The sequence below is a fragment of the Nematostella vectensis genome, chromosome 13, assembly GCF_932526225.1.
Source record: "Nematostella vectensis chromosome 13, jaNemVect1.1, whole genome shotgun sequence".
Classification (NCBI taxonomy): domain Eukaryota; kingdom Metazoa; phylum Cnidaria; class Anthozoa; order Actiniaria; family Edwardsiidae; genus Nematostella; species Nematostella vectensis.
In genome coordinates, this window is record NC_064046.1 from 12,409,113 (window position 1) to 12,436,732 (window position 27,620).

General features: G+C 40.9%; 3 protein-coding genes and 1 long non-coding RNA gene across 5 annotated transcripts; 1 reads left to right on the forward strand and 3 right to left on the reverse strand.

The window, feature by feature from the left end:
* On the reverse strand, positions 1-3,427 carry LOC116603292. The gene is made up of 3 exons (XM_048721195.1): positions 3,335-3,427; positions 2,560-2,777; positions 1-2,254 (listed from the first exon to the last, which is right to left on the reverse strand). Exons 2-3 carry the CDS (start codon positions 2,677-2,679, stop codon positions 248-250), a joined length of 2,127 nt encoding a protein of 708 aa, XP_048577152.1. The 5' UTR covers positions 2,680-2,777; positions 3,335-3,427; the 3' UTR covers positions 1-247.
* A 1,174-nt stretch (positions 3,428-4,601) lies between these two features.
* Positions 4,602-5,506, reverse strand: LOC116603272. The gene is made up of 3 exons (XR_004290520.1): positions 4,961-5,506; positions 4,810-4,854; positions 4,602-4,682 (listed from the first exon to the last, which is right to left on the reverse strand). It is a non-coding gene; the product is annotated as an uncharacterized LOC116603272 (long non-coding RNA).
* Positions 5,507-5,710: 204 nt separating this feature from the next.
* Positions 5,711-9,753, forward strand: LOC116617990. Of its 2 annotated transcripts, none has more exons than XM_048720835.1 (5): positions 5,711-5,853; positions 7,090-7,186; positions 7,307-7,381; positions 8,678-8,776; positions 9,052-9,753. In XM_048720835.1, the coding sequence occupies exons 2-5, from the start codon at positions 7,123-7,125 to the stop codon at positions 9,252-9,254; spliced, it is 441 nt and encodes a 146-aa protein (XP_048576792.1). In that variant the 5' UTR covers positions 5,711-5,853; positions 7,090-7,122; the 3' UTR covers positions 9,255-9,753. The 2 variants fall into 2 exon arrangements, with proteins under 2 accessions (XP_048576792.1, XP_048576793.1); XM_048720836.1 differs by having other exon boundaries at positions 7,102-7,186.
* Positions 9,754-11,105: 1,352 nt separating this feature from the next.
* Positions 11,106-26,543, reverse strand: LOC5519535 (dihydroxy-acid dehydratase). Its single transcript, XM_032364291.2, has 23 exons — positions 26,440-26,543; positions 26,009-26,065; positions 25,480-25,518; positions 24,968-25,044; positions 24,786-24,829; positions 24,005-24,054; positions 23,490-23,573; positions 22,661-22,735; positions 20,607-20,690; positions 20,261-20,348; positions 19,033-19,095; positions 18,606-18,643; positions 17,840-17,938; positions 17,249-17,331; positions 16,936-17,020; positions 16,739-16,777; positions 16,195-16,314; positions 15,591-15,653; positions 15,447-15,518; positions 14,964-15,017; positions 12,724-12,773; positions 11,756-11,972; positions 11,106-11,565 (listed from the first exon to the last, which is right to left on the reverse strand). The coding sequence occupies exons 1-23, from the start codon at positions 26,458-26,460 to the stop codon at positions 11,437-11,439; spliced, it is 1,731 nt and encodes a 576-aa protein (XP_032220182.1). The 5' UTR covers positions 26,461-26,543; the 3' UTR covers positions 11,106-11,436.
* Positions 26,544-27,620: the final 1,077 nt, after the last annotated feature.

The window sequence follows — 27,620 nt, forward strand, 5'->3', positions numbered from 1 at the left end:
TTAAACGGAAATAGAATTTATTAGTTCGTGAGTGGAAGTTGAAAGGCGTATATAAGTGAACAGGTATATAAGGTTGGTTGGTATCAGAGTTCTATATAATTTCTGAGGGTGATTTCAATAGGTATACATCAGTCTTTTTCCTGAGGGTGAGCCTGCCAGCTCGTATGATCTCCGGTGCACGGTCAGCGGTCGATTGTCAGATAGTTGTCTTGGCGTCCTTTATTCAAGATAAAATGGCGTATGCGCCTTATAAGCTTTGATTCGCCGGCGTTGTGTCATTCGGCAGAGCGCGCAAGCTGGCATATAGCATAGCCTTTTCTCGACGTCTCCTCCTCTTCTGAGTTCGTGTCTCTTTGGCATGTATTGAGAGGCTGTTAATACTTTCTTGGATGTCATAAGCGGATAGAAGCGAAGGACTTTCACTTGCACACACGCCATTCACCTCATTCGGATCGTTGGGAGTGCTCGACGGTTTGGCTGCTCTATCAATAACCGTGGCCTTCTGACGCACACCACTCGTTCCAGTCGTCGGGGATGCGTCTTCAGTTATTTTGATTAGGCGTTTAGTAACACCTGGTGTTTTAGATGACTCCTCTCTATGGGCCCCTTGAGTGTTTAAGCTCATGCTAAGGTACATCTCCAGCTTCGCCCTGCGTGCTTTTCGTTTTTGTGCTTTAGTTGGTTTCGGTGGTGAAGGCGTCTGAGGGCTCTTTTCTGGGCGTGTTACTGACAGGCTGCTGGTCCTGAGGTTCTCCCTTATCACCCTAAGCGTGTACGCTGAAGGGGCTGAATCGCCCTGTGTTAAATTTCTGCGTGCCACTGACCTATTTTTGTTGGATTCAGTGGTCTTTGATCGAGCATTGTTGCCTGGGGGAGGGGTAGCAGAGGAAGAACTCTTCGAAAAGATTGATTTACAGGAACTTGTTCTGTCTTTGTTTCTTGGGAGAGCATGTATAGAAGAACCAGATTTAGAACAAAAGCGCTCGCTGGTCTTGGGAGCTGTAGCAGAAGACACTGCCTTGATTCTGTCTTTATTGCATGTGGGAGCATGGATAGACGAACCAGATTCAAGGTGATCAAGGTTTTGGGTCCTGTTGGTGCTGCCGGGGGGTGCAGAAGCAGAAGACTTGGAAGACAGTACCGAGTCTGGCTCTACTGCTTTGGTTTTTGTCGGTGGCACAGGTTTTGGTGCATCAAGTAGCAGCTGAAATGACTTTGCGTGTTCTCCATTAGAAAACAGAGCCAGAGTTTCGACATTGGTCAGGTCTGGGAGTGATACTGAGCGAACGGATTGCCTCGGGGTCGGCAGATCACGTGCAAGGTCACTGATGGACCGTCTTGGCATTGGCGCCGACAATGGACGACTCACGGTCCTCAACATGCAACCACCGGTACCCTTACTGCGGGTGACACTTTCGTTATCATTGTCACTTGAAGCATCCTTTTGATGTAACTCGGTCTCCACGTTCTTAAAGGATGCAACAGTGGCAGTGCGGCTGTTGGCTGAGATGAAAGGTGAAGCAGATCTTATGGAACCACTTGGACAAATTTCGATTTCAGATTTCGTTAAAATCTTGATGTTATCGGTGGGAACTTGGGGTGTTGATGTGTTCACGTTTGCTGTCGAGACTGCAGCCGAAACAGACTTGGACATCTGTATAGCTGACTCATCGAGGCAGTCTTGAGGGGCGGCCTTGACGGTGTCTGATGAGTTTGCAGCGCCTAGGATCTCATTGTGGTCTTTTCTTCTGATATTGAACATCAGAACAGGCGCCAACGCAGTGTCAAATTCGGGGAAACCGAGTGCAGCGGTCTTCAGCGGCAGTAGTCGATTTCTATCAATGGTGCTGCTGTTGGACGACGTCAGGCGGTTAACACGGCTTACTACTCTAGCCAGTACTGCTAGCAAGTCCATGGTGTACTTTGGCTTAAATGGTCTCTCCTTTTCCGTGGGTTGAGCTTCTTCATTAGACCAACCAGATACTGTCTCTTGAGGTACGATTCTACTTGACTTGTGGTTGTTATGATGGATGCCCACTGGAGCCAAATCCGCGAAGGCCTTGTTGCCCATTGACTTGTTGCCCATGACAGGAGGTGATTTGGACTCACACCGCGCACGAAGAGGAACTAACTCTTGAACTTCGTTTTCTATGACTTCTGTTCTTTTGTCTAAGTCTGGGGTGTTTTTACCGCACAGATCATTCTCGGCGCAGTTGTCCAGGGGCTTGAAGGTCGATGAATGTATCCCTTGTTTCTGTAAAAAAACGTATTTTTAACAAAGGACATTCTATACACTTCCTGACCATTACCAACGTCTTTTTTCCCTTGTATATGTTGTATGTATATAGCTTTACCTAGAGTCTCGCGCGGGGGTAATATTCATACAGCAATTCCCGGAGTCTTCAGTACTTTTAGTACTCATTCCCTTAAGAGCTTTCGCTAGGGTTCAGTTCTCCCTCCTCCCCCCCCCCCCCCCCCCCTCCCAACGCCTCTCCCTGGACCTCGCATAGAGAGCAGACCTTTTTCGACGTGGTGCAGTACAGCCATCTCAGTACTCACCTCTGTCAGGCAGATTCTCATTTCGGAAGACATTTTGTTCTCGTCTTCTTTGCCGTCATCTTTCTGGTCTCCGTTGTCCCAGTTGACTACTAAAACAGCCGACGTGACCATGGTCGCCATGACGACAAACAACACGAAAAAAGGATTGCACCATAATGGTAGTACTTCCGGTGCAGATGGTATTACGGCTAGGGCGGTTACCTTTTGGACCAGCACGACTGCGATAAAACAAATAAAAAGATAGTCAGCTATGTAACAGAAACACTTCGAGTACTTGACATGTAAAATTAATTTATTCACCTGGCGTGTAAGTAATGTTAAACACTTCACAGGGAAGGGTTATATGACTTGTGACTTCTTTACTCACCTGGCGTGTAAGTTGTGTTATTATACACGTCACAAGGGATGGTTATATGACTTGTGACTTCTTTACTCACCTGGCGTGTAAGTTGTGTTATACACGTCACATGGGAGGGTTATATGACTGGTGACTTCTTTACTCACCTGGCGTGTAGGTTGTATTATACGCGTCACAGGGGAGTGTTATATGACTGGTGACTTCTTTACTCACCTGGCGTGTAGGTTGTGTTATACAAGTCACATGGGAGGGTTATATGACTGGTGACTTCTTTACTCACCTGGCGTGTAAGTTGTGTTATACACGTTACATGGGAGGGTTATATGACTGGTGACTTCTTTACTCACCTGGCGTTTAAGTAGTGTTATTATACACGTCACATGGGAGGGTTATATGACTTGTGACTTCTTTACTCACCTGGTGTGTAAGTTGTGTTATACACGTCACATGGGAGGGTTGTTTCCCGTGGGTATCCAACCACTCTGTCACGGAACTCTGCAAACAAATGGACACAAGTTATTAAAACTCTAGATTTTCCATTTTCTGTTATTAATGAGAATGAACCACCACAGAAAGAATTAATCATCTTTGCACAACTAGTGTATTATACTGTATGTATTATCTGTATGTAAGATGATGTATTATATGTTTTAATGGTGTATTATATGTGTTAAGTGTGTATTATATGCGTTGATGATGTATTAGATGTGTGAATGGTGTATTATATGAGTTAATGGTGTATTATATGTGTGAATGGTGTATTATATGTGTGAATGGTGTATTATATGGGTTAATGGTGTATTATATGTGTGAATGATGTATTATATGTGTTAATGGTGTATTATATGTGTTGATGGTGTATTTTATGTGTGAATGGTGTATTATATGTGTGAATGGTGTATTATCTGTATGTAAGATGATGTATTATATGTTTTAATGGGGTATTATATGTGTTAAGTGTGTATTATATGCGTTGATGATGTATTAGATGTGTGAATGGTGTATTATATGTGTGAATGGTGTATTATATGTGTGAATGGTGTATTATATGTGTGAATGATGTATTATATGTGTTAATGGTGTATTATATGTGTTGATGGTGTATTTTATGTGTGAATGGTGTATTATATGTGTGAATGGTGTATTATCTGTAAGTTGATGTATTATATGTTTTAATGGTGTATTATATGTGTTAAGTGTGTATTATATGCGTTGATGATGTATTAGATGTGTGAATGGTGTATTATATGTGTGAATGGTGCATTATATGTGTGAATGGTGTATTATATGTGTTAATGGTGTATTATATGTGTTAATGGTGTATTATATGTGTTGATGGTGTATTATATGTGTGAATTGTGTATTATATGTGTGAATGGTGTATTATATGTGTGAATGGTGTATTATATGTGTTAATGGTGTATTAAATGTGTGAATGGTGTATTATATGTGTGAATGGTGTATTATATGTGTTAATTGTGTATTATGTGTTGATGGTGTGTTATATGTATCAATCTTGGGGGGTTGCATGTCACGTGACATTTTCACTCATTTTAACCTAAATGTTACTTCTATCAATGAGGGTTATATGACTTGTAACTTCTTTACTGACCTAGCGTGTAAGTTATTATGCGTTTTACACGTTACAGGGGAGGGTTATATGAATTGTGACTTCTTTACTCGCCTGGCGTGTGAATTGTGTTCTCATACTCGTAAAAGGGGAGAGTAGTCTCCCTTGGGTATCCAATTCCTTTGTCCAGAAACTCTGCAAACAAATGTACAAAGGTTTTTTTTTCGGGGGTGAATTACCTGAAAACTACACTGCTCACAGCCAAAATCATTGCAGGATTTTAAAAAGTTCTTTCAAGAACTATGCACATTATTAAACTCACCGGGAAGAGGGCTTGGCTCTGAAAAAGCTGTAATTCCAAGAATTACTGCAATATAAATAAATCGATATGTTGAAAAAAAAACTAAATCTAAAAAGGAACACATTCGAAAAAAAAATGTTTTTTTTAAAAAATACAACAAATTTCAACTCACCATTGCGCGACTCTGCCGCTAACATTTTTGGTAAATATAATATTTGTAGATTTGGGTATACATGGTCTAGTATACCCAAAAATGTCCCCAATATTACGCTTACAATTATCCAGATCATCGCAGATCTGTAGCTTGCAAGCTATCTTGGGTCTCTTTGATTTCTATTATTTTCTAACTTGCATTATTACGTCACCAGCGGCCATGACGTCAAGCGCGCTGGTCAGAATTTTAACCACGCGCGCACACGCGTGCACTCACTTCCCTGAGAATAAAGTAGGAAGTATGAGTCAATCAAATACCCAAATAGTCGCGTTCTTCAACCAGATTCCAATATATAAATGACATATAGCATTCAACCACGCTCTCATCACGACGCGGCGTCATCAAGAAATACGTTCGCATGAAATCAAATGTGCGTGAGGCGGCGTCTTTTCTTGTCGGAATCTTTGATCACTCTGAACCTAGACACGCCGCCGTGACAAATTTCTTATTGTGACACGCGCTTGTCACATTTTTAACTGTGTTATAGGCAAGATGCTTGTCACATTTCTTATTGCGTGACACGCAATTGTCGCATCTCTAATTGCGTGTTTTGCGATTTTCACATTTTCAATTGCGTGACTCGCGATTGTCACATTTTAATTGCGTGACATGCGCTCGCAACTGCGTCTTGCGATCGATAGATAAAAAAAAACATAAATATTTTTGCTACTCTACAAATGACAGCCAAGGTCATTATAAACAACCTGAAATGGGACGGTAAACTTGCAAAGCGAAACAGTCCGGTACCTTTGGCTTTTACTGGTGCCAATGTGACAAGTCGGGAAGAAAAGGGGAAAAGAAGAAAATCGCATCAAATTTCCTTTGAATAGTCGAAATGGAAACGCGTTAAGGTAAGCTAAAGTTTCTAGTTAAAGCTGAACAGAAACCAGAGACAAAATTGATGGTTTACTCTTTTTGCTCAAAGTTTTGAATCGCATTATTCTTGTGGGAGATAGATATATAAGGAGAAAAAGATTGGCTCTGTAAGCAAGATGTGTTTACACCATTTGTGAAAATACAATATATATCTGGATTAATCTCCGTGATTTGTAAGCTGCTAAAATTACTCGATTGCAGTTATACATTTATACCATCTGTATCATGGTATGACAATAAGATGAAACATAAATACAAATTAAGCCCTACAAAATATAAATCCTGATTAAATATTTGGCTTTTTCAAACTTTGGCAATATGCGAGGAGCACCGATTCAATTAAAACAACCCCCAGCGGATAAAAAAGAATTCATTCATAGAGATAAATCAACTAGAGTACACAAAGAAATCAACGGATACATGAATCATTAATGTAAAGCTGGTTGCAAGCGACTATAGGGGGTGGCTTACGCAGGGTCGCATCACTGCGGTGACTTCTTAAAGGCCCTGCCGAACAACCACCCCGTTGTTTATTGTTTATCAATGAAATACAACGGTTTATTCGCAAGGAAACTTCAAAATAACAATCTACAAATGAAGTCTGATACGTTATTGACGATATTTCATTGAAAATAGCTTGGTTTCTCGCTTGAATTAGCCGATTGAATTGGATTCTTCAGGGGCGGATCTAGGGGTGGGCCGAGCGCCCCATCCGCCCATCCGGCCATCCGCCCATCCGGCCCTTCCTTTCTTTGACCCTTTGATTCGGCCCGCGCTATCTGGAACTGCGGGATCCGCCCCTGTTCTTTGTGTGACAAGGAATTGAGCGGGAATATAAAATGGCAGCGTATGATTCGCCTTTTTTAAAGACACTGTCGACAGGAGAGGAAGGGTCAACCATCACTGATGGGGAGTCTAAAAGATTTTTAGTACTCAGAATTTTAAGGATTGAACAATTCCGCCTGGGAATGCCCGCGTGCAAGAATTTTGTTGTAATTGTTTGGTATAGCGCTTTTCCAATCCAGAAAGAGATTCCGAGTTAAAAACATCTAGGTTATTTTCTTGTATTGAAATCTTTATTGTTCTCTTGGGGTATATCTTTCGAGTCCTCCCTCTCAGATATTCCGAGTGCCACCACCCCCTCCCCCTGCGGTATTTTGTCATCAAAAAAAGCGCGTAATAAATGGTAAAATTCTTCTTACTAACTTTAGGTGTTTTCCAAGGTTTGTTCAAGCAAAGTAGAAATGGCAGCTCTAAGCACGATTTTCATTTATCTGTTATGGTTAAATCTTCTCATACTTGGTATAGGTAAGTAAAACAGAATGAGCCTTGCTTATCTGTGTCACATCACTCTACAACCATCACACTTTATTTCACGGGTTATGGAAAACACTTATCTAATGAAGTATTTCGGCACATTCTACTCAGGATGTAGCCCAATCGTTTCCCCATTCTTCAAACCACCGCCAGGCCAAGGTTACGAAAAGGAGCACGCTATAAAAGGTGAGGGTTGAACGGTTTTACTGATGGAAAAGAGGAAAGCGGACAGGATGAGAAGGAAGAAGAGGATGGATATTGAACAGGAGGGGTGGGGAGGAGGACAGATGGAGGGGTTGAGGTGAGAGAAGGAAGGGGGGAGGGGTGGGCAGAAGAGGATGACACAGCCAGGCCATAGCCTGCGTAACGGCTCAAGGGAAGGGGACTCAAGGGAAGGGGAGGGGCTTAAGGGAAGGGGAGGGGAGGGCTCAAGGGAAGGGGAGGGGATGGGCTCAAGGGAAGGGGAGGGGAGGGGTCTCAAGGAAAGGGGCTCAAGGGAAGGGAAGGGGCTCAAGGGAAGGGGAGGGGTCTCAAGGGAAGGGAAGGGGGCTCAAGGGGAGGGGCTCAAGGGAAGGGGAGGGGTCTCAAGAAAAGCGGAGGGGCTCAAGGGAAGGGGAGGGATGGGCTCAAGGGAAGGGGAGGGGGCTCAAGGAAAGGGGAGGGGCTCAAGGGAAGGGGAGGGTCTCAAGGGAAGGGGAGGGGGCTCAAGGGAAGGGGAGGGGGCTCAAGGGGAGGGGTCTCAAGGGAAGGGGAGGGGGCTCAAGGGAAGGGGAGGGGGCTCAAGGGGAGGGGTCTCAAGGGAAGGGGAGGGGGCTCAAGGGAAGGGGAGGGGGCTCAAGGGGAGGGGAGGGGCTCAAGGGAAGGGGAGGGGGCTCAAGGGAAGGGGAGGGGGCTCAAGGGGAGGGGTCTCAAGAGAAGGGGAGGGGGCCCAAGGGAAGGGGAGGGGGCCCAAGGGAAGGGGAGGGGGCTCAAGGGGAGGGGAGGGGCTCAAGGGAAGGGGAGGGGTCTCAAGGGAAGGGGAGGGGGCTCAAGGGAAAGTGAGGGATGGGCTCAAGGGAAGGGGAGGGGGCTCAAGGGGAGGGGAGGGGCTCAAGGGGAGGGGAGGGGAGAGGGGAGGAAAGGAGTCCCCAGTCCCCCTCCCGTCCCCTTCCCTTGAGCCCCTCCCCTTTCCTTGAGACCCCTCCCCTCCCCTTCCCTTGAGCCGCTACGCAGGCTACCAGGCCAAGGTTACGAAAAGGAGCACGCCATAAAAAGTTGAATGGCTTTACTAGTGCACAAGTAGGAAAGGGGAGCAGGAGTAGAAGGGAGAAGAAGACTTTAGAGTAGGGGACAGAAAGAGAGGATAGTTGGAGGGGAAAGAGGGTGGGTTGAGGTGAGAAAAGGGGAGGGGGGGGGTGGTGGAAAAAAGGATGACTCAAGACGCAAATAGCATTTTAGATACCCCGACCGGGACAGCGATTTCACCATTTGCTTCTTTTCTAGATAAATACTATGAGAACTTTTACGCGAAAGGAAAGAAAAACAACATCGCAAAGCTGCCACATCGCCTTAGCAAACACCAAATGCAGTTGACGAGAGACGGTAAGTTATATGATAAATATAGATATTATTAAATATTATAGCGATATTATTAAATATAGAAAATCAAGGGAAGATAATTTACAATCAACCCAGTTAGATACTAATTATATTTGCTTTCTGTTAACTGTTTAAAGACTTATAGAAATCAAACAATTAAATACTGCAAAGTAAAAAATAGGGAAGCTTGTGCAGTCCTTCATCCCCCTTATCCACCACTTATTATAAGCAAACACAACAATTTATGTCAACTGAATATGCAAACAATGTTCTCGCAGCTCTACTTAAGGCCACCTCGGCCCAGACTACCGCGCTGGTGGCCGCTGCACAGGCAGCCCGATCATCGCTTCAAATAGCTAGACTGGCAAAAAAAGCACAAGACTTGTCGGTGAAAAGAGCCACATGGGCGTTAGAGACGGTGAGGACGGCAGCCAAGGCTGAAGAGGTCGCAGTAAATGCTATAGAGACGCTATTTATGTGAGAGCAGAAGTGGCTGTAGTCAATGTTATAGCAGATTAATGGCAGAAGAATAGGGGACTTGCGCTAAAAGATGACCCGACTTTTTGGGTGGCAAACTTGCGCGCGCTCAGGGTTTTTACGGCAGCCAGAAAGGGCTTATTTCCATTGAAAGTTTTTTATATTTTCGTCCTTGTCTGGCGTGAAGGCCACAGCCATTTCTGGGGTTTATTTTGGATTGAATTCGCCAATTGCCATGCAAAAAGTCACGTGACTTCTTAGTGCAAGTCCCCTGCGACGCGCGCGTGAAACTGATGACAGGCGTCAAAATTGTAAACAAGACGACAAAGTTTGTTTTTATTCTCGGTGACACGCGCGCATCGCAAGGATTTGTGGGAAAATGTATGGAAGGTGAATGGAGAAGACGTCAGCAACTCTCAGATGGCCGGCAAGTCATTGTAATACCAGAAAAAATGTAGTCGAAAATAAGTATGAAAAATTATATAACACGCCAACTGAAACAATATGTGGTGTCTGTGTGAACTTTAAGGTTTGTTTGTTTGTTATTGTGGGGTTTGTGTATGTGTGTGGTGGGGTGGGGTGGGGGGAAGGGTTTAAGGAAATCAATCGGTGTATATCATAACTGAAAAATGTATATAGTGGCACCTCTATATAACGGATCTCCATTTCGCAGACACTCTCTAAATAACGGCCACAATTAAAACTCCTTATTTTAAACCTCTATTTAGCATATATTATATCAAGATGGCTTGTTGTAACTTTTAAAAAAGTGCAAATGATACTTACCTTTTTTGGAAAATGGGCAAGTATATTTTGCCCATAAATATTTTTGGAAACACCAAAATAGGTGGATATATGTCAAATCTTGCAAATGGTTTAGAGAAACCGTCTATAAATTCGTCTATGCATAAACTCGTTTATCATACAGGAAAATTTAACACAAATTTCTACAAAGCAAACCCGGTACTATTTACAAAGTATATACCACCAAATATATGTATTTCTCATTTTTTGCTGTTCACAGGGGTACCCATTATATAGAGGTCCCACTTAGTATCAAACCATAGTTAGTAGACTATGTTCAAACCTTTTAACTTAGTACATTAGTTCATATCGAATATTTCCTTATATAAATTTGTGTACTATTTTAAATAAGGTTGCACTCGCGAATCCATGTATCGTAGCCCGCATTGGTTCATGGGTAACGTCAAAATGGCTGAATTTTTATCTCTGAACATAGGCGAACATAGGCCCTGCACGTTTAACGAGTTTCAAAGATTGGAAATCACGTTTCACGATAAATTGATGACAACGATCAATCTTTACTCAGAAATCACGATTTACCATTTTTAAAGAGCATAGATAACGATTCACGCTGATCAAATTTTGCCATTCACGAATCGCGGCGAAGGTACGGATCACGGTTTTCAATTTGATCTTTTCACGATTCACGATAAACAAAAAAGGCCGTTCACGGATTACGAAAATAAAGTCTGATTAAAACAGCACGATTTAGTTGTATGCAACCTCTCTACATGTCTTAGCCCTGAATTGCACACGACGACTTTCGTAGCCAAGCATCGTAGCGGAGTCGTAGGCTGATTTACACTCTACGACTCGAGTTGTAGAGGTGTCGCGGGGAAGTCGCATACGACTAACTAGTGCTGTCTAATTCAGCCTTAACAGGCCCGTAACAAGACGATCTATCATTTGGTTATTATATTTATTTTATTACCCGTGGAGCACTGCAGGCTGGGATTCATGAATAAGCCGAGCACAACCTCATTTATAATAGATGTGCAAAATATTTGGGGTTTAAAAAAGAATATTCCGTTACGTTAAAATGAGTAATAAATATAATTCAATAGATGCTTTATTTCCTTTTTGCATTGCTGACAATCATTTTCATTTGCCTTTTTTTTACAATCTATAAATTCTATCGCAATTTCTATCTATGCATAGACTTCTTTCAAAATATTCAAACAAAATAAAAGTATTCTAGCAATAGACACTTCTTCTAAAACCGCTTCCGTTTACTATGGCCTGTTGTTTAACATAGCTACATTCTAACGCGCACTCTTATTGGCTTATTTTCTATGTAATTAAGGTCCATGATTGATGTGTCTTAATTACCCCTATTTTAAAATTCCCGCCAAAATTTGACCAACGCACCCTTAATGCACGCGTCAATGGGTGACCGCGCCTTGGTGAGCACTGGAAACGAATTTCGAGTACTTCTTGAGTAGACCTGGTAGTTTCTTCACAGGGGGTACCCAACGTGCTCTGCGTGCAGCCAGGACATCTTCATTCACTTCCTGAAGAAAAGAGAATAAAATATAATGTCTAAAACATATGGACTCAATCAAGAAATAAATCTCTCAGCATCTGCCATGGATCGAATAAGTCATTGGTTCTATCAAAAACGACGTAGCTTTTCACTAGAGGATGCGTGCTACTGGTGACTGGGTACACTACGAATGGCGCGTTTTTTAGGAAACCGCTTACCAAATCTAAGGCGCATGTTGTCGGATCGATGACCACTGTGTCTCCATTCTCAACAAGTGCGATAGGCCCAGCCCTCTGAGCCTCGGGGGACACGTGACCGATCATGATCCCATGGGAAGCACCGCTGAACCGGCCATCCGTAACTAGGGCAACTTTAGTACCCAGGCCCGCCCCAACTAGAACGGCGCCTGGCGAAAGCATCTCAGGCATTCCGGGACTAGAGAAAATAACACTCTGTCAAACATCACAGAAATAAAGATAACTCCGACAAAACCAGACGGGTGTGATCGTCGGCAAAATCGATTTTTTAACCCTAATGGATTGCACTCTGGGTGTGATCAACAGAAATTCTTACCCCTAAGAGATAGCAAATTGGATGTGGTAGAAGGAATTTTTAATCCAAAGAGACAGCAGAATCGGAAAAAAATCGTTTAACACCCCCTAAGGAAAAGCAGGTGGGCGAATTTTAAACCCTAAAGCTGGTTCACACTTGGACGTAAGCGCAAGCGGAACGCACGTAGTTTTCCTATTCTCAAAAGAACATAAGCGCAAGAGAACGCAACTGCTTGATTTTCTTGCGCTTACTTTTGACCGATTTACACTAGTGCCGCGCTTCCTAGTGAGAACCAACCTGAAGATATTATAGAGTAGGAAATATCTTTCAACACCCCCTAAGGGATGGCAGTTTTTCAATATTTTATCCCCTAAAAGATAGGACGATCATCTCCGTCTATTTCCCCCTACCCCCCACCAGTCGTATTATCGAGGATAATACGACTTTGAATATTAGCCTAAGGTTAGAAACTCTATGATTCTTCAGCAGATAACCAAGAAAGCAATAAATATTCGTGTGGGATTCTTAGGCTTGTGAAAACCGTGGCCCAAGGAAAACTCGGACGTAGCCCCTTTAATATTTTTGACGCTACATGCTGAGGGTGTGAACATTGAGTTCATTCTATAGGACGTACCTTCCACTTGGCCCTTCGTATCTGATAACGAGAACATCTCCCGCCTTTACCTGGCGACAAGAGAGAAATGACGATAAGCGAAAAGACAAGGAATTGAGGAGTATGAGACAGTGCTGAATAACGTCTGCGCATGCGCGTGCTCTGGTGAAAACAAACACAATCGTAGTGTTGAATCGATCGAGTAAAGGTACGAAAGGCTGAATTCAGACGCTGTTTTGACAAACTGTACAGCATTAAAACCATCATGTACAAAAGATGACAGATTTGTTTGATAATGAGGGAATCATAAAGAAATTTATAGCGTTAGCTTTGCGCTAATTTTTTTAGCATTCGCCAAAATGTAACGGTTCGCCGGTAAAAAGCCGCCATTTTAAAACAAAAAGGCTGGTTTAACCGCGCGGTAATGGAACTAGTCTTGCGTTTTTCAGCACTGGCGGAGTATGAGGTTTGAGAAGTGTATCACTTTAGGTAGTCGAGGTGGCGCAGTCGGCACAGGTTTCCCGGTCGCTCTGTAGTGCCTGTGCCTCTCACCACAGGTTTCCCGGTCGCTCTGTAGTGCCTGTGCCTCTCACCACAGGTTTCCTGGTCGCTCTGTAGTGACTGTGCCTCTCACCACAGGTTTCCCGTCACTCTGTAGTGCCTGTGCCTCGCACCACAGGTTTCCCGGTCGCTCTGTAGTGCCTGTGGCTCTCACCACAGGTTTCGCGGTCGCTCTGTGGTGCCTGTGCCTCTCACCAAAGGTTTCCCGGTCGCTCTGTAGTGCCTGTGCCTCTCACCACAGGTTTCCCGGTCGCTCTGTAGTGCCTGTGCCTCTCACCACAGGTTTCCCGGTCGCTCTGTAGTGCCTGTGCCTCTCACCACAGGTTTCCCGGTCGCTCTGTAGTGCCTGTGCCTCTCACCACAGGTTTCCCGGTCGCTCTGTAGTGCCTGTGCCTCTCACCACTGGGTTCCGGGTTCGATTTCTGCCGGCTCCGACGAGAGATGAGTTACTTGGTTTCGCCTTTGCTTAGAGGTTTTTTTTTCCAGGTTCTCCGGCTTTCACTCCTCCACAAAACCAACCAAAAAACCATAAAAAAAACATACCCCCCCCCCCCCCCCTATTGAGGAAATTGGAAATTGGTGAGACTTTGACCCTGTACAAAACCGAGAAAAGCCCCAACCCCCTCGGGACAAAACAGCAGTTAAATGCCCCTACCCCTTGGATGCAAACTATAGGCAACTACCCGACAACAAGTCATCTGAAATAAGCTTTTTTTTATCTTTCAAAGCCAGTACACTTCAGCAAGTACATTTGTACCAATTATTATGAAGATAAGAGTTACAAAAAAAGATGGAAAAATAAATCATCTTCATCTGGCATTATTTTTTTTAATATTCGTTTTTGCACATGTCGCCGTGCAGCATGCCACATGCTGATACATGGAATTGCTTGCTACAGAAGAAAAAGAGTCTCAAGCCAGAAACTAACATGATATTTGTGACACTATTTACTTGTCCAAAACCCCCACGGTGGGGATAAGTCTTAGAGTCAAAAACTGTCAATTCCCCCACCCCCTCGGGACAGATTCTCGTTCAAAAGGCTCTCGTTCTCAATGACACTGTAGAGGATTATGTAGAAAGTCTTGAAAACAAGAAAACAGTGCTGAATAACGTATGCGCATGCGCGTGCTCTGGCGAAAACAAGCACAATCGTAGTGTTGAATCGTTCGAGTAAAGGTACGAAAGGCTGACTTCAGTCGCTGTTTTGACTAACTGTACAGCATTAAAACCATACTGTACAAAAGATGACAGATTTGTGTGATAATGACTAAGGATGGTTTAACCGCGCGGTACTGGAACTAGTCTTGCTGAGTGACATTAGCGAGACAGATTAATTTCAATGTAAGTTTCTGTCTGTCTGAACAGTCGAACAGCACAAACCTCGGAGCCTCTGCAGCCAAGTCTAATAAAATGTTATGTTATAAGCTTATGATAAATTTCTTAGTATGTATATAATAATAAAAATACAGCATGGAAAGTGCTTTGTACGGTTTTTATTCACTCGTTTTGCATCAAAAAACTCACTTGTTCGCTGCGCTCACTCGTTCGTTTTTTGATACTGCACAACTCGTGAATAAAAACCGTACGCGCGCATACGCGCGCACTTTCCATGTAGTATCCCCTATCCCATCTGCAGCATGGTTCTTGTAAGGGTAGGGAAAAGAGTTGTGATACAATGAGGTCTAAGGTAAAAACAGTACCTCGTTGTTCATTACTGCCCGATATGCAGATTCCTCTCCGTCAAACACCACAGCCTACGAAACAATTTGTTTATTAAAATCATTTATTATGAACTGAAACAAAATTGTTGTTGACTGCAAAATTTATTTTCGGGCGTTTGGAAGCATTATTAGCGTGAAACCGCCCTAAGCGATAGCAGAATCAAAACAATCTTTGAACAACCCCTAAAGGAAAGCAGTTGTTTCAATTTTATACCCAAAAAGATTCAAGGTGGCAAAATCGCGCGCGGTCAGGCTTTTAGCGGAAATCCATTTTGTAAGAAACAAAGTTTCTTTATCAGTTAGGGATTATTTTCATTTAAAGATTTTATTTTTTCGTCGTTCTCTGGCGTGACGGGCGTACTCATTACTGTGTTTATTTTGGCTTTAATTTGCTACTAAAAAATTCACGTATTCGGCTAGAGCAGGCCGCCTATTGTTGTGATGTATTGTTGCAGGTCTTACCGGGCCGCGGAAGGCCTTTGTAATATCTTTGCCACTAAGTTTAAGCACGGCGCTTTCTGGAGCTAAGCTGCCCTAGAAAATAACAAGGTCTATCAGATTAAAGTAAAAATAGAATTAATCTTAGCTAAGTCTCCCATTGGTTACCTTAAGTATGAGAATATGTCGCCCTGCAGGCGAGAAAGGTTTGGACATCGGGAATATGACATCCTAGAAACAAGAGAAGTGAGATGTTACGGCACGCGGATACACCCAGTGTTTTCGAAATAGGTGTATCAAAGCAAACAAACAAACAAACAGGCAAACAAGAAAAACGAACATTACAAACAAGTTAGCAAACAATCAACAAGCAAGGAGACACAGACAAAAAACAATAACAAACAAGAAAGCGAACAAAGAAACTAAACACCCAAAACAAACAAATAAATAAAACAAATGAGATAGTGGCAAAAATACGAGCAAGCAACTGGGGCGGATCTAGCTTTTTGCTAAAGGGGGGGGGGGGGGGGGGTTGGCTCAGTGACACAATGGGGGAAGGGGGTAATTTTTTTTTGTTACATATGGTTTTACGGCAGGAGGGGTAAGCCCCCTAAACCCTCCCCCTAGATCCGCTACTGAGCAATCAAGAAAAGGCAAGTAGGCAGGCGAGAAACTAAGGAAACTAGCAAACAAGGAGTCAAGCTTACAAGAAGTCAAGCATACAAAACAAAACAAATAAGCGTAGCTGGCCTCCCTTAAGAGAACAAATTACCTGAGTTGGTATGGAGTCAAGGCTTGGTGTGTCTTCTAGATTTTGCGCCAGTGTACGCCCATTGATGGTCATTTCATCACCATGTAAATAGCCGGCCACTAAGAGTTCCCTCAGTAACACCTTAACGAAATTCAAAAGATGGGCTCTTTCAGTAACCCTTAGTAGCACTTAGTAACACCTTAACGAAATTCAAAGGATGGGCTCTTTCAGTAACCCTTTAACACAATTATAAGGGTGTCCCCGCCACTTAGTAATACCTTAAGAAAAACATAAGGATGGCCTTTCTCAGTAACAAGTTAGTGGGCCCTTATATGCGCTCTTAAGAATTTCTTTTTCTCGCTGGTTGGCTAGAAGTGAATGCAAATCAGATAGTATGTTTCTAGCATCCTTTTTGGTTTTAATTGGTTTACTTGACAAAACTACCAAAGTGGCCACGCTAGCGAGCGTTGCATTGCAATGGGTATTACTGTAATGGAGCCTTTCTTCCAAAGAAACTAAAGACACTCATACGGAAAAATAATCAGAGACTTCTTGAAAGACATACCGGTAAGCCACCAATTTTGTCAATATCTGCCATCTGGTACTATAGACGATAACATAAAAAAACAATCAAGTTTAAGTGAAGGTTGGAGACGTTTGCTTTTGAACACATGTTAGTTGAATCGAGTCAATAGCTGTAATTGTTGTATTAATAGAACTTGGCATAGCAATGAACAATAAGAACCTGTAGTCATTGCATACCTTTCCATGTGGTTTAACGTTGGCCAGAATCGGCACTCGCCCGCCCACTGTGTTAAATACACTGATGTCCAGTTCAACTTCAGCCCTGGAGGAAAAAAATGAGGTTTGCCTTCATTGGATTTTGCAGAGGAAGCATGAGTCTGAACTTGAGCATGAAAATAGGCGACGAATGCTTTAAATAATCGAGGGGCACTTTCTCTAGAAAAAAAAAAGAAATTATGGGCAGGGTGCATTGTCATCTATGTTGAAATGTGGGAAGAATATTCCTGTCTTGAATGGCTCAGAGGGCCACTGATCACTCAGAATTACTTACTCATGTGCAAGAGCGAGAATATGTAGCACGCCATTAGTGGACCCGCCCAACGCATACATAACAGTGACAGCATTCTCGAAGGCCTGGCAAGAAAATAATCATTTTAATAGCATACTTTTCTGTCTCCGCATCAGTGGAAAAACTGTCTGGGATCTTTGCCTAGCTCCAACCAGTAAGCATTATATGTTACAAGCTGAACAAATGAGGTAAAGCTGCTATCTATTCTTGGACGCCCACCACCTTATTCACAAGAGGCTTATTTTGTTAGCATGTTAGCATATGGGGCTTCCCACCTTTACTGAAACCTTTAATTCCCAGTCGATAACATGGTAAGTACGTTTCTGTGTTGGCCAAGATTTGACTTGCTGAACATGTGTGGGCTTATTAAAACTTGTGTTCCTCAGTTTCAACATGTGTATTGAGGATTTTGAGCCCTTATATCATGGCTGATAATAATTGAGCTATATAAACACTATAATTTTTTATATTCATTTTCATTAAGCATTAAGCTTATTAAGCTACTGAATTCTAAAAAACGTGTTTTTTGTTTAACAAAGCTTTCCATAAAAACATGTACTTCTTATTAGTTACCTTTTTAGTTAAAATATCTCTGGTTGTCATCCCTGCCCTCATCAGAGCGAACAAGGCTTTGACGGCTTTCTCACATTCTTGTTTCTTTTGTTCTGTCACCTGCAAACACAACCTAAATGAAATAACCAAATTGCATGGGCATCTAATTGCTTATTCTTTTCCACGAAAAGTATTCCTAGGCCTTTTTATAATGGTATCACTTAAAGGAGCCATCCTGTTCATGCTATGGTGCATGGTTTACACATAAGACAAAAACGTGAGTACAGTTCAACTTCTTTCAATGCCTTAATTTTTCCTAACAGAATGTATAGGTCATTTACATATGTGCTACAATAAAATAAAATAAAATAAAATGGTGGCAGAGTTTTATTTGCCATATTTTGTGTTATTTTTATATTTGATTTGTGCACTTTTCAAATAAACTTCTCTCTGTGCCAAACTCAGAGTGTGTGTCTTGTCATTCGTCGATGTTGCGCTGAGGGGAATGTATAGGTAATTTACATATGTGCTACAATAAAATGGGTATTCAGTGCCCCTCCCAACCTCTGCACCATCTGCAGTCGAAAAAAGTATGTCATTTACATGTGATGCATAAGGGTGTGTGGTGTAAGTATTAACAGCCTCACATATGCCGCCATAATCCACACAAGCAATACATGTAAGCAGCTATTGACAAATGCTGCAATGAAATGTAGGGTGTGTACTGAGTAGCATTATCAGCCTAAGTCAATAATGTGTCTAACTATGCTGTCTTGAAAAAACATACCTTGTTCCCTTCTACTACAGCAAGACCAGACGCGCTACCTGAAAAAAAGTGGGAACTTTATGTTTCTTTTAAATTATGGTTCTGAGCTTAGCTGTCAGAACAGAATAGATAGGAAATGTGAATGTGAATGTTTGACATCCATAATCCACTGTCACAGGAAGTGGTGTGTCAAATGTTTAGGAGTGGGGAAGGCCTATAAGTTAAACTACTGGGAGACACCATGTGAAACTAATGTGAAATGTGTGTGAAAGACAATGTGAAACAGTCACTGATTTTTACACCATTCACATATGAAATAATAATGTGATACCAGCAATAACATGGTACAAGATGTGAAATGGCCATGTAAGACTGTCACAGGATTTTACATGTTTCTCACATCATTTACCATGTGAAATAATACAGTGATGTGAGGGGAAAACCTTACCAGGTAGAGTCATCCCTAAGGCTTCAGTCACTGAAGACATGGTGTTTGCAGTGAACATACCACCTAAAAAAACATAAATTCTAAACCATTTAGTTAACCAAATCAGTGGTAGATCCCCATGGGGGGGGGGTACTCTGATATCAAACGGACGGGTATCATCGTCAGGATTTTTTCGAAACAACCCTAAAAGATACTAAAGTGGGTGTGGTCTGGTTATATTTTAATCCTAAAAGATACTAAAGTGGGCGTGGTCTGGTATATTTTAATCCTAAAAGATACTAATGTGGGCGTGGTCTGGTTATATTTTAATCCTAAAAGATACTAATGTGGGTGTGGTCTGGTTATATTTTAAGCCTAAAAGATACTAAAGTGGGCGTGGTCTGGTTATATTTTAATCCTAAAAGATACTAATGTGGGCGTGGTCTGGTTATATTTTAATCCTAAAAGATACTAAAGTGGGCGTGGTCTGGTTATATTTTAAGCCTAAAAGATACTAAAGTGGGCGTGGTCTGGTATATTTTAATCCTAAAAGATACTAATGTGGGCGTGGTCTGGTTAAATTTTAATCCTAAAAGATACTAATGTGGGTGTGGTCTGGTTATATTTTAAGCCTAAAAGATACTAAAGTGGGCGTGGTCTGGTTATATTTTAATCCTAAAAGATACTAATGTGGGCGTGGTCTGGTTATATTTTAATCCTAAAAGATACTAAAGTGGGCGTGGTCTGGTATATTTTAATCCTAAAAGATACTAATGTGGGCGTGGTCTGGTTATATTTTAAGCCTAAAAGATACTAAAGTGGGCGTGGTTAGGCATAAATTTACTCCCTAAAAGATATCTTAAACAAACATAAATAATTTGTAAGAAAAACGTTCATTTAAAAATGCCTCTAATGACTCTAATGGAAGATTGACGTTTTAACGCTCTTTCATGAGCTACAAGTTAGATGAGCGATGGCTATAACAGCACCCTAAAAGTGAGAGGTAAAAAAAAAGTTTGCATTCTCATTTTCACCGCTAAAAGATACCCAAGGCTCCAAATTTACAACCAAAAAGATACGACGATGATCCCTGTCCTATGGTTATAGGGAGTACCCCCCCCTGGATGTAGATCCAAGGGGTCATTTGTTTTAACTCCCCCACCCCCACTCCCTGCATGGAGTTTCTTGGTTGGATATGAAAAATGTTTGCCTACACTCTACAATGACAGAGATGAGTCCTGTGACATACCACATGCTCCTGCAGTTGGTATGGAATGGCACTCAATGTCCTTCAGGTCTTCAATGTCCATCAGACCTTTGCTGTAGGATCCTTGAGCCTTAAACAGAAATAAAGAAAAACAAATTCTAATCAGTCACAGTTAAAAGACATCCTTGGATAGAAAAAATGAAAAAATACTCCTGTCATCGATTCTCACAATTATGGACATTAAACTTGGGTCTCAAGTGCACACAATCTCAGTGTCACAATGATCAAAATTGTGATACTGTTCTTATTGAAGATAGATTGTATTTGACAATCAAAATCCCTGATTTTTAAGAAAAATATAGTTTTTGAATTGAAAAAAAAAACTTACTTCAAAAGGGCTTCCTGCACTCAAATTCGGAAAGCGTTTGCCGCATCCAGGTGGCATTGTTCCACCATAGACAACAACACCTGTCTGCAAATAAAAGAATAGTAGATCTCGGAGGAGGTGGACTCCAATAAAAACAGATGGGGGTGATCGTCAGCATAATTTATTTTAAATCTAAGGGAGGGCACTTTGGGTGTGGTCAACAGAAATTTTTACCCCTAAGAGATAGCAAATTGGGTATAGTCGACTTTTAAACCCTTAGAGATGGCAGAATCGAAAAAAAAACTTTAAACACCCTATAAGGAATAGCAATTGGTCAAATTTTATACCCTCTAACAGATGGCAAAATCGGAAAAATCCTTCAACCCCCTAAGAGATGTGACGCTCACCCCCATCTACTTTTTGGAGAGCCCCCCTCCCCCCTGGGTGGTTGATACTCTAATTGATTCCCAATACATCTTTTACAAAAATTACTTTACAGTGTAATAGTCACCCCCACACAGTGCCCTGTTGCAAAACTATAGAAAACTATACCTACACTACATCTTTTACAAAAATTACTTTACAGTGTAATAGTCACCCCCACACAGTGCCCTGTTGCAAAACTATAGAAAACTATACCTACACTACATCTTTTACAAAAATTACTTTACAGTGTAATAGTCACCCCCAACAGTGCCCTGTTGCAAACCTATAGAAAACTATACACACACTACATCTTTTAAAAATTACTTTACAGTGTAATAGTCACCCCCAACAGTGCCCTGTTGCAAAACTATAGAAAACTATACCTACACTACATCTTTTACAAAAATTACTTTACAGTGTAATAGTCAACACCCACACAGTGCCCTGTTGCAAAACTATAGAAAACTATACCTACACTACATCTTTTACAAAAATTACTTTACAGTGTAATAGTCACCCCCAACAGTGCCCTGTTGCAAACCTATAGAAAACTATACACACACTACATCTTTTAAAAATTACTTTACAGTGTAATAGTCACCCCCAACAGTGCCCTGTTGCAAAACTATAGAAAACTATACCTACACTACATCTTTTACAAAAATTACTTTACAGTGTAATAGTCACCCCCAACAGTGCCCTGTTGCAAAACTATAGAAAACTATACCTACACTACATCTTCTACAAAAATTACTTTACAGTATAATAGTCACCCCCAACAGTGCCCTGTTGCAAAACTATAGAAAACTATACACACACTACATCTTTTACAAAAATTACTTTACAGTGTAATAGTCACCCCAACAGTGCCCTGTTGCAAAACTATAGAAAACTATACCTACACTACATCTTTTACAAAAACTACTTTACAGTGTAATAGTCACCCCCAACAGTGCCCTGTTGCAAAACTATAGAAAACTATACACACACTACATCTTTTACAAAAATTACTTTACAGTGTAATAGTCACCCCCAACAGTGCCCTGTTGCAAAACTATAGAAAACTATACACACACTACATCTTTTACAAAAATTACTTTACAGTGTAATAGTCACCCCCAACAGTGCCCTGTTGAAAAACTATAGAAAACTATACCTAGCTGTATATCCTATAACCTATAACCAAATAAATCACAAGCATCTCTTTGTGTTGTCAAAACTAGATTCTCAATACAATTTAACTAATAACAAGAGAAAACACTTTGTTATGATCAACACAGCACCTATATTTCGGCTGCGTACAACGTTGATCATAACAAAGTGTTTTCTCTTGTTATTAGCTATACCTATAACCCATATACCATAGGAGACAAGAGGTAGTCTCAAGCATAATGGAGAAACCGATATTGGATGTTTATTGCTTGTCCTCAGTAGACAACAAATAAGCCTTGAAAGACTTTGCTATAATTTCAAAAAATGAAACCCCCTTTTAAAAATCCCGTATTCACCACAGTCAATTTACAGTATGGCTTCAAAAATTGTTATTGCAGCTACACTCAGGGATCAGTTACAACTTAACACACTTTTAACATCATCTTCCTCCCAAGATCCTGTTTGTGCATTTTCCCACTTTTTTTTAGAAAACTTACCGCATTTAATCGGGCAAGTGGCATAAGGACGCCTGGTATTGTCTTATCACAGCCGGCTAAGCTGATGATTGCATCCTGAGGACATGGAGAAAAAATAAAAAGGAAAACTCTGACCTCCCCCAGTCCTCTGTCCCATATAGCAAAGATTATGGTCTTGTGATATGGCAAGTCATATGCAGGGCTTCTGGAATTACGCGGCAAAAAACTCAAAATTACGCGGGATTCTTTGCTAAATTACCCGCTAAATTACGCTGAAAATCAATCATTACTCGCTAAATTAAGCGGGATTTTGCAATACATTTTTTTTTAAATCAAAATTTTGCGGGATTCTTTAATGAGTTATGCACAAAATTGCACAAAATATCAACTGTTACGCCCAAACTACATTTTATTCCGAAGGAAAGCACGAAATAAGTTGAAAGAGGTTTATTTTTTGCGCGAAAATAACTTAGGCGAGTTTTCATTGGCTCCTAGCCACCAGCCAATTAAAAAAGGTATTTTATTATTAGTCCTAGGCCTTCACGGTTTAGCAAAGAACGCCTAGTCATTTTATTTGTTTTCGAAATTCAGTTCGAAGTATCGCACTCTTACGAAGAATATCTGTCTTTTTTACGAAAAATAGAGAAAAGAACCCTAAAAGAACACATCAGCTGTGCACTTAAATGTTTTGTCTTTTAAAATTTAGCTAAACTATGCGGGATTACGCTGAAATTTGTGGATTACGCGGATTACGCGGAGAAAGCCAAATTACGTGCTTTCGCACCAGCGCGTAATCCCAGAAGCCCTGCATGTGGTGAAATTCTATGAAAAAAGTGTTCCATCTACAAACCCCAGTGTATCCTGCATGCATGATTTCAATACAGTCAGCAATCCAGTCACGGGATATCAAGGAGTACTTCATTCCAGATGTGCCCTAAAAAAATTTTTTTAGAAGGGCAAACATTAACATGAATCTGGCACATAGCTAGGGAGTGACCAAGTAGCATCTGTGGCCTGCCCCAACCATGCCCTCCCCCTCGACCACCAAATAGTCAAGTCGACCCCCCCCCCATTCCTTATTGGAGGATCATCAAATATGATAAGCTTTCTCATGTGAGTTTTTTTACTTTGCACACTGTCACTTTTCCTTCCGCAGCAAATCCTGGAAGCATCTCTGATGACATTTATCAGTTACTGACAAGCCAAGCTAAATGAAGCCCGAAGAACATTAAAGAATGCTTTGGAAATAATTTGATCGAATGATATTTTTTTTCAATACAAGCTTAGGGGGATAGTCCCTCACCCATTCTTGCCCAAAACCACTGTAAAATCATCGGGAAAGACATGGTTGTAAGCCTTACTTACCATTGTCTCGGCATCACTTATAACTGGAGTGAAGCAGAGACATGCTTTGCCTTAAAATCAAATTAATATTGTTAGTGGAATTATAGTCTATATTCCTTTCCAGGAATCTGGTACCCCCCTCCCACCACTAAAAGCCACATCTCATAAAAAAGGAAATGCGAAATCTATGATTAAAATACTAAAAAATATGTTCACAGTACATACTATTCACATTCTTCTTATTTGTTGCAACATCGTACATGCACAACCATTGTTATGATGAACGTTATAAAATTGGCTACAAAGTATTGGGAATACTATAGAGTTTTAATGACTTCAGGCATTTTTTTTGTAGTGGTGGGGGGGGGGGGGGGCTTATTGATGGGAGTACTAAAGTGAGCCTTTATGATTACATGACAGGAGCAAAAAATGGCAAAATTAAAATTGTAAGGTTGTGTTAGATTACATTTTGTTTATATTTTGCCTAGAGGTTCCTTGCATAATATAAAACAAAATAATCTTTAGTATTTTTTGGTACATGATCCATTCTTGAGATGTGATGGGCAAAGTTGCCATAAATGATAAGAAAAAAGCAATTTCGCCCAAATTGGGCAATTTCAAACAAATCAAGAGTCTTACAATTTGCAATATCTCCAGAACAGATTATCTACCCAAAAATACTAAAGCTTATTTTGGTTAATATTACACAAGGAACATCTATGCAAAAAATCAAGTGAATCACGAGCTTACAATTTAAACTTTGCCATTTTTTGCTCCTGTCGGTAATCATTGTTTTGCTTACCCCCTTCAGATTCTATTGCCTTTACAACATGATCTGCAAGTTCTCTAAATACAAAGAGATACAACCATTAGGGTTTGTACATGGGAAATATTGTAAGGAACACTATTACAGCAAACATCTACTTTTCTATTTTGCTATTAAACTGGGGTGACATATTAGGTAATATGGTCAGGATGAGTTACCTGAAATGGAAATTACAAGGTAGGATATTGCTATATGGGCAAGCAACTGTGATGATAGGCTTGGAAAAGTCTTCATCCTGTTAAGAAAACAACAGAAAAGATAGTAGATGGGAGATAACATATCAACAAACAATTGATAACAAATATCAAATGATGGCTCTCAAAAAAAAGTAAAGTTAAAAAAAGAACAGTTAAAAATGAGTTTGTGATAGTCTTTGATCTACTCAATGGTTTTCATTGCATGGTTTTCTCTCCATAGAGACTTTGATGTGGGAAGGGGGTCTTATATGGAAGCCTGCCTTTCTTATGAATATATATCATGGATTTCAAAGAGCCCACTCCCTCCCTCAGTATTTAAAAAAATATGGAAATGATCAGTAGGGAAACCAAAATTCAAAGTATCTCCAGAGCTGTATCAGCTGGAAATTGTTGAAGTGAGTTAACAGAAAAATTTGATAGAGATATTAACATGATAAATGATTCATATTTGTCAAAGAAAATAAAAACCGCACCGTGAAGCCAACTGCCCTCAAGTGTGCCCTTGCGCCTAACTGAAATAAAACAGAAAATTAAAAATAAGAATCACTAGAGTACTGATGACAGCTGTGTCAAGCTTCAACTTTAGGCAGCCAGATCAAGAAAGCAGCAGCCTGTGAAAGATGTATAGTGTGACTCTCTCCATAATTAATAGAGTATTTCCCATGCATCTGCCAGGGCTGATTTTTTTATAGATTTATGTTCCTTTCAATGATGTTGGTGATATTGCATATGTCAACCTATTAAAAAAAACAGGATATTTTAATGTTGTTGATTTTTTTTTTGGATCATCATATTTTCCCAAAAAAACTGAGAGATCCCAATAGACACCCAGCACATAGCTAAGGGCTTGGTGCAGAAGGCAAATGGACCACCCTCTCAGCTGTCAAAAAGCAGTAATTCCTTATTGAAAAATATATTAGATATTTTTCCATATGATATCTGTACACCTCTTTCTGTCTATAGTAGCAAATTCTAGCTATTCATCAGACATTTAATATTCACCTTTTTAATCCAGCTTTTGGAATCATCAACATCTCCAGTCAGCACTGTACTGTTAGTCTGTCAAAAATCATCATTCATAATTCTTGGTTTTTGTTCTGGATCAGCTTCTCATTCTAGAATCAGTTCTTTATTATAAGTTGATAAAAAATAAGTCCCTGATAAACCATCCTTCTGATATGTGTTTAAAGAGAATCTTTCATTCCAACCCACAGTAACCCCCCCTACCTAACCCAACCCCCCCCCCCCCCCCCCCCAAAAAAAAAAAAAAAAACACCATTTTATACTATTGGGGCCTATTGGTTTCATTGAGTTTGCCTGGGGAATCTAGCGCCAAAGAAACCCGATGGCGGATCGACAAGATTATACTCATACCCAAAGACAATGAGACGGCTACAGTTTAAATCTGTTTTGAGGTAAATAGGAGGACTTACTTTGAGACTTTTTGTAGACATTTTGGAAAGACAATCACTACCAAGCACGGGAAGCAATTTCCCACGGACGTAGAGTGTGGTCGAGTCTGCGGACTTCCAGCGGTCATACCCAACCTCTCAGTCGGAAACTTCCGAACAAATATCTTCGGAAACGAGGATCATAAAACAAGATGGCGGCCATATCGCGAAAGAGTTTCAAGGGTAAGAGAGATATTTTAAGCCTTTGTTGTATACTGAATGGAATATTCCAACCTTTTTCACATAATGTATCTTTATAACTTTGAACCACGACATTGGCGGGTTTTATACCTTGTTTTAATTTTAAGTACTTCTTTTTACAAGAAAAAATATGTGGCATATGAACAGTATGAAGTCTTAAGTTATTTATTACAATACATCCTGTCTTTGATACATGCTTTTCTATACACTTTTGAGGGCTTCCATGGCTTACACTTAAAGTCATAAGCTCTCAGAAAATTCAATTAAAACTCGTGGAGGAAACATCATGAATTGGCCTTGATTGGGATTTGTCTTTTGCTTCACATTTTGTTTTGTTTCATTTAAGAATATTTAAAGTTCCTGGGACTAAAAGAGTGAAATATTCAAAAAAGGGGATAAAATGAAATTTTTTTTTTTTTTTTTTGGGGGGGGGGGGGGGGGCGATAAAATGAGAGATATTATGGATGCTTATTTTTAACTTGATTCATGGCAATGTCAGGCTGTCTCATTTAAATCTAATTAGTCCAGAGCTACCTGTGACTCATCACTCAAGGACAGAAGAATGGTAGTGCATGGGCAACGGCATAATCAGCTCCTATGCAGCTTGCATGAAAAAAACTGGCCGCAACGATCACAGCCCAGCCAGTCAACATTGTCATCTTGCTTGCATACCTTGCACACCATCTTTTTTTGGTTTTAATCTGGTATTCGTACCGAGGCGTCGGGGCTTAACTGTGACTGTGTGGGGTGATAAAATGTGTGGTAATGGACGTTGGTGCGTGGGTTAAAGTGTGTACGTGTGGCTATTTTATATGGTGTATTGCATTGGGGGCTGTAGGGGTTGGAGTAGTGGCTGTATATGTTTTTTTGGTTTGGATCGGGTATTCGTACCAAGACGTAGGGGCCTAAAGTGGTGTGGTAGTGAGGTGGGTGTGATTATATGGTGTGGTGATGTTGGAGGG

Excerpts from the sequence above, each read along its gene's own strand:
- LOC5519535 (XM_032364291.2), bottom strand. The coding sequence starts at position 26,460 with ATGTCTACAAAAAGTCTCAAA. Across the intron at positions 18,644-19,032 it reads CTTAGGGATGACTCTACCTG|GTAGCGCGTCTGGTCTTGCT; the intron begins GTAAGGTTTTCC and ends ACTTTTTTTCAG. Across the intron at positions 12,774-14,963 it reads GGGCAGTAATGAACAACGAG|GTAAAGGCGGGAGATGTTCT; the intron begins GTACTGTTTTTA and ends TCTTGTCGCCAG.
- LOC116617990 (XM_048720835.1), top strand. The coding sequence starts at position 7,123 with ATGGCAGCTCTAAGCACGATTTTCATTTATCTGTTATGGTTAAATCTT. Across the intron at positions 7,382-8,677 it reads AAAGGAGCACGCTATAAAAG|ATAAATACTATGAGAACTTT; the intron begins GTGAGGGTTGAA and ends CTTCTTTTCTAG. Across the intron at positions 8,777-9,051 it reads AATGCAGTTGACGAGAGACG|CTCTACTTAAGGCCACCTCG; the intron begins GTAAGTTATATG and ends ATGTTCTCGCAG.
- LOC116603292 (XM_048721195.1), bottom strand. The coding sequence starts at position 2,679 with ATGGCGACCATGGTCACGTCGGCTGTTTTAGTAGTCAACTGGGACAAC. Across the intron at positions 2,255-2,559 it reads TGAGAATCTGCCTGACAGAG|AAACAAGGGATACATTCATC; the intron begins GTGAGTACTGAG and ends GTTTTTTTACAG.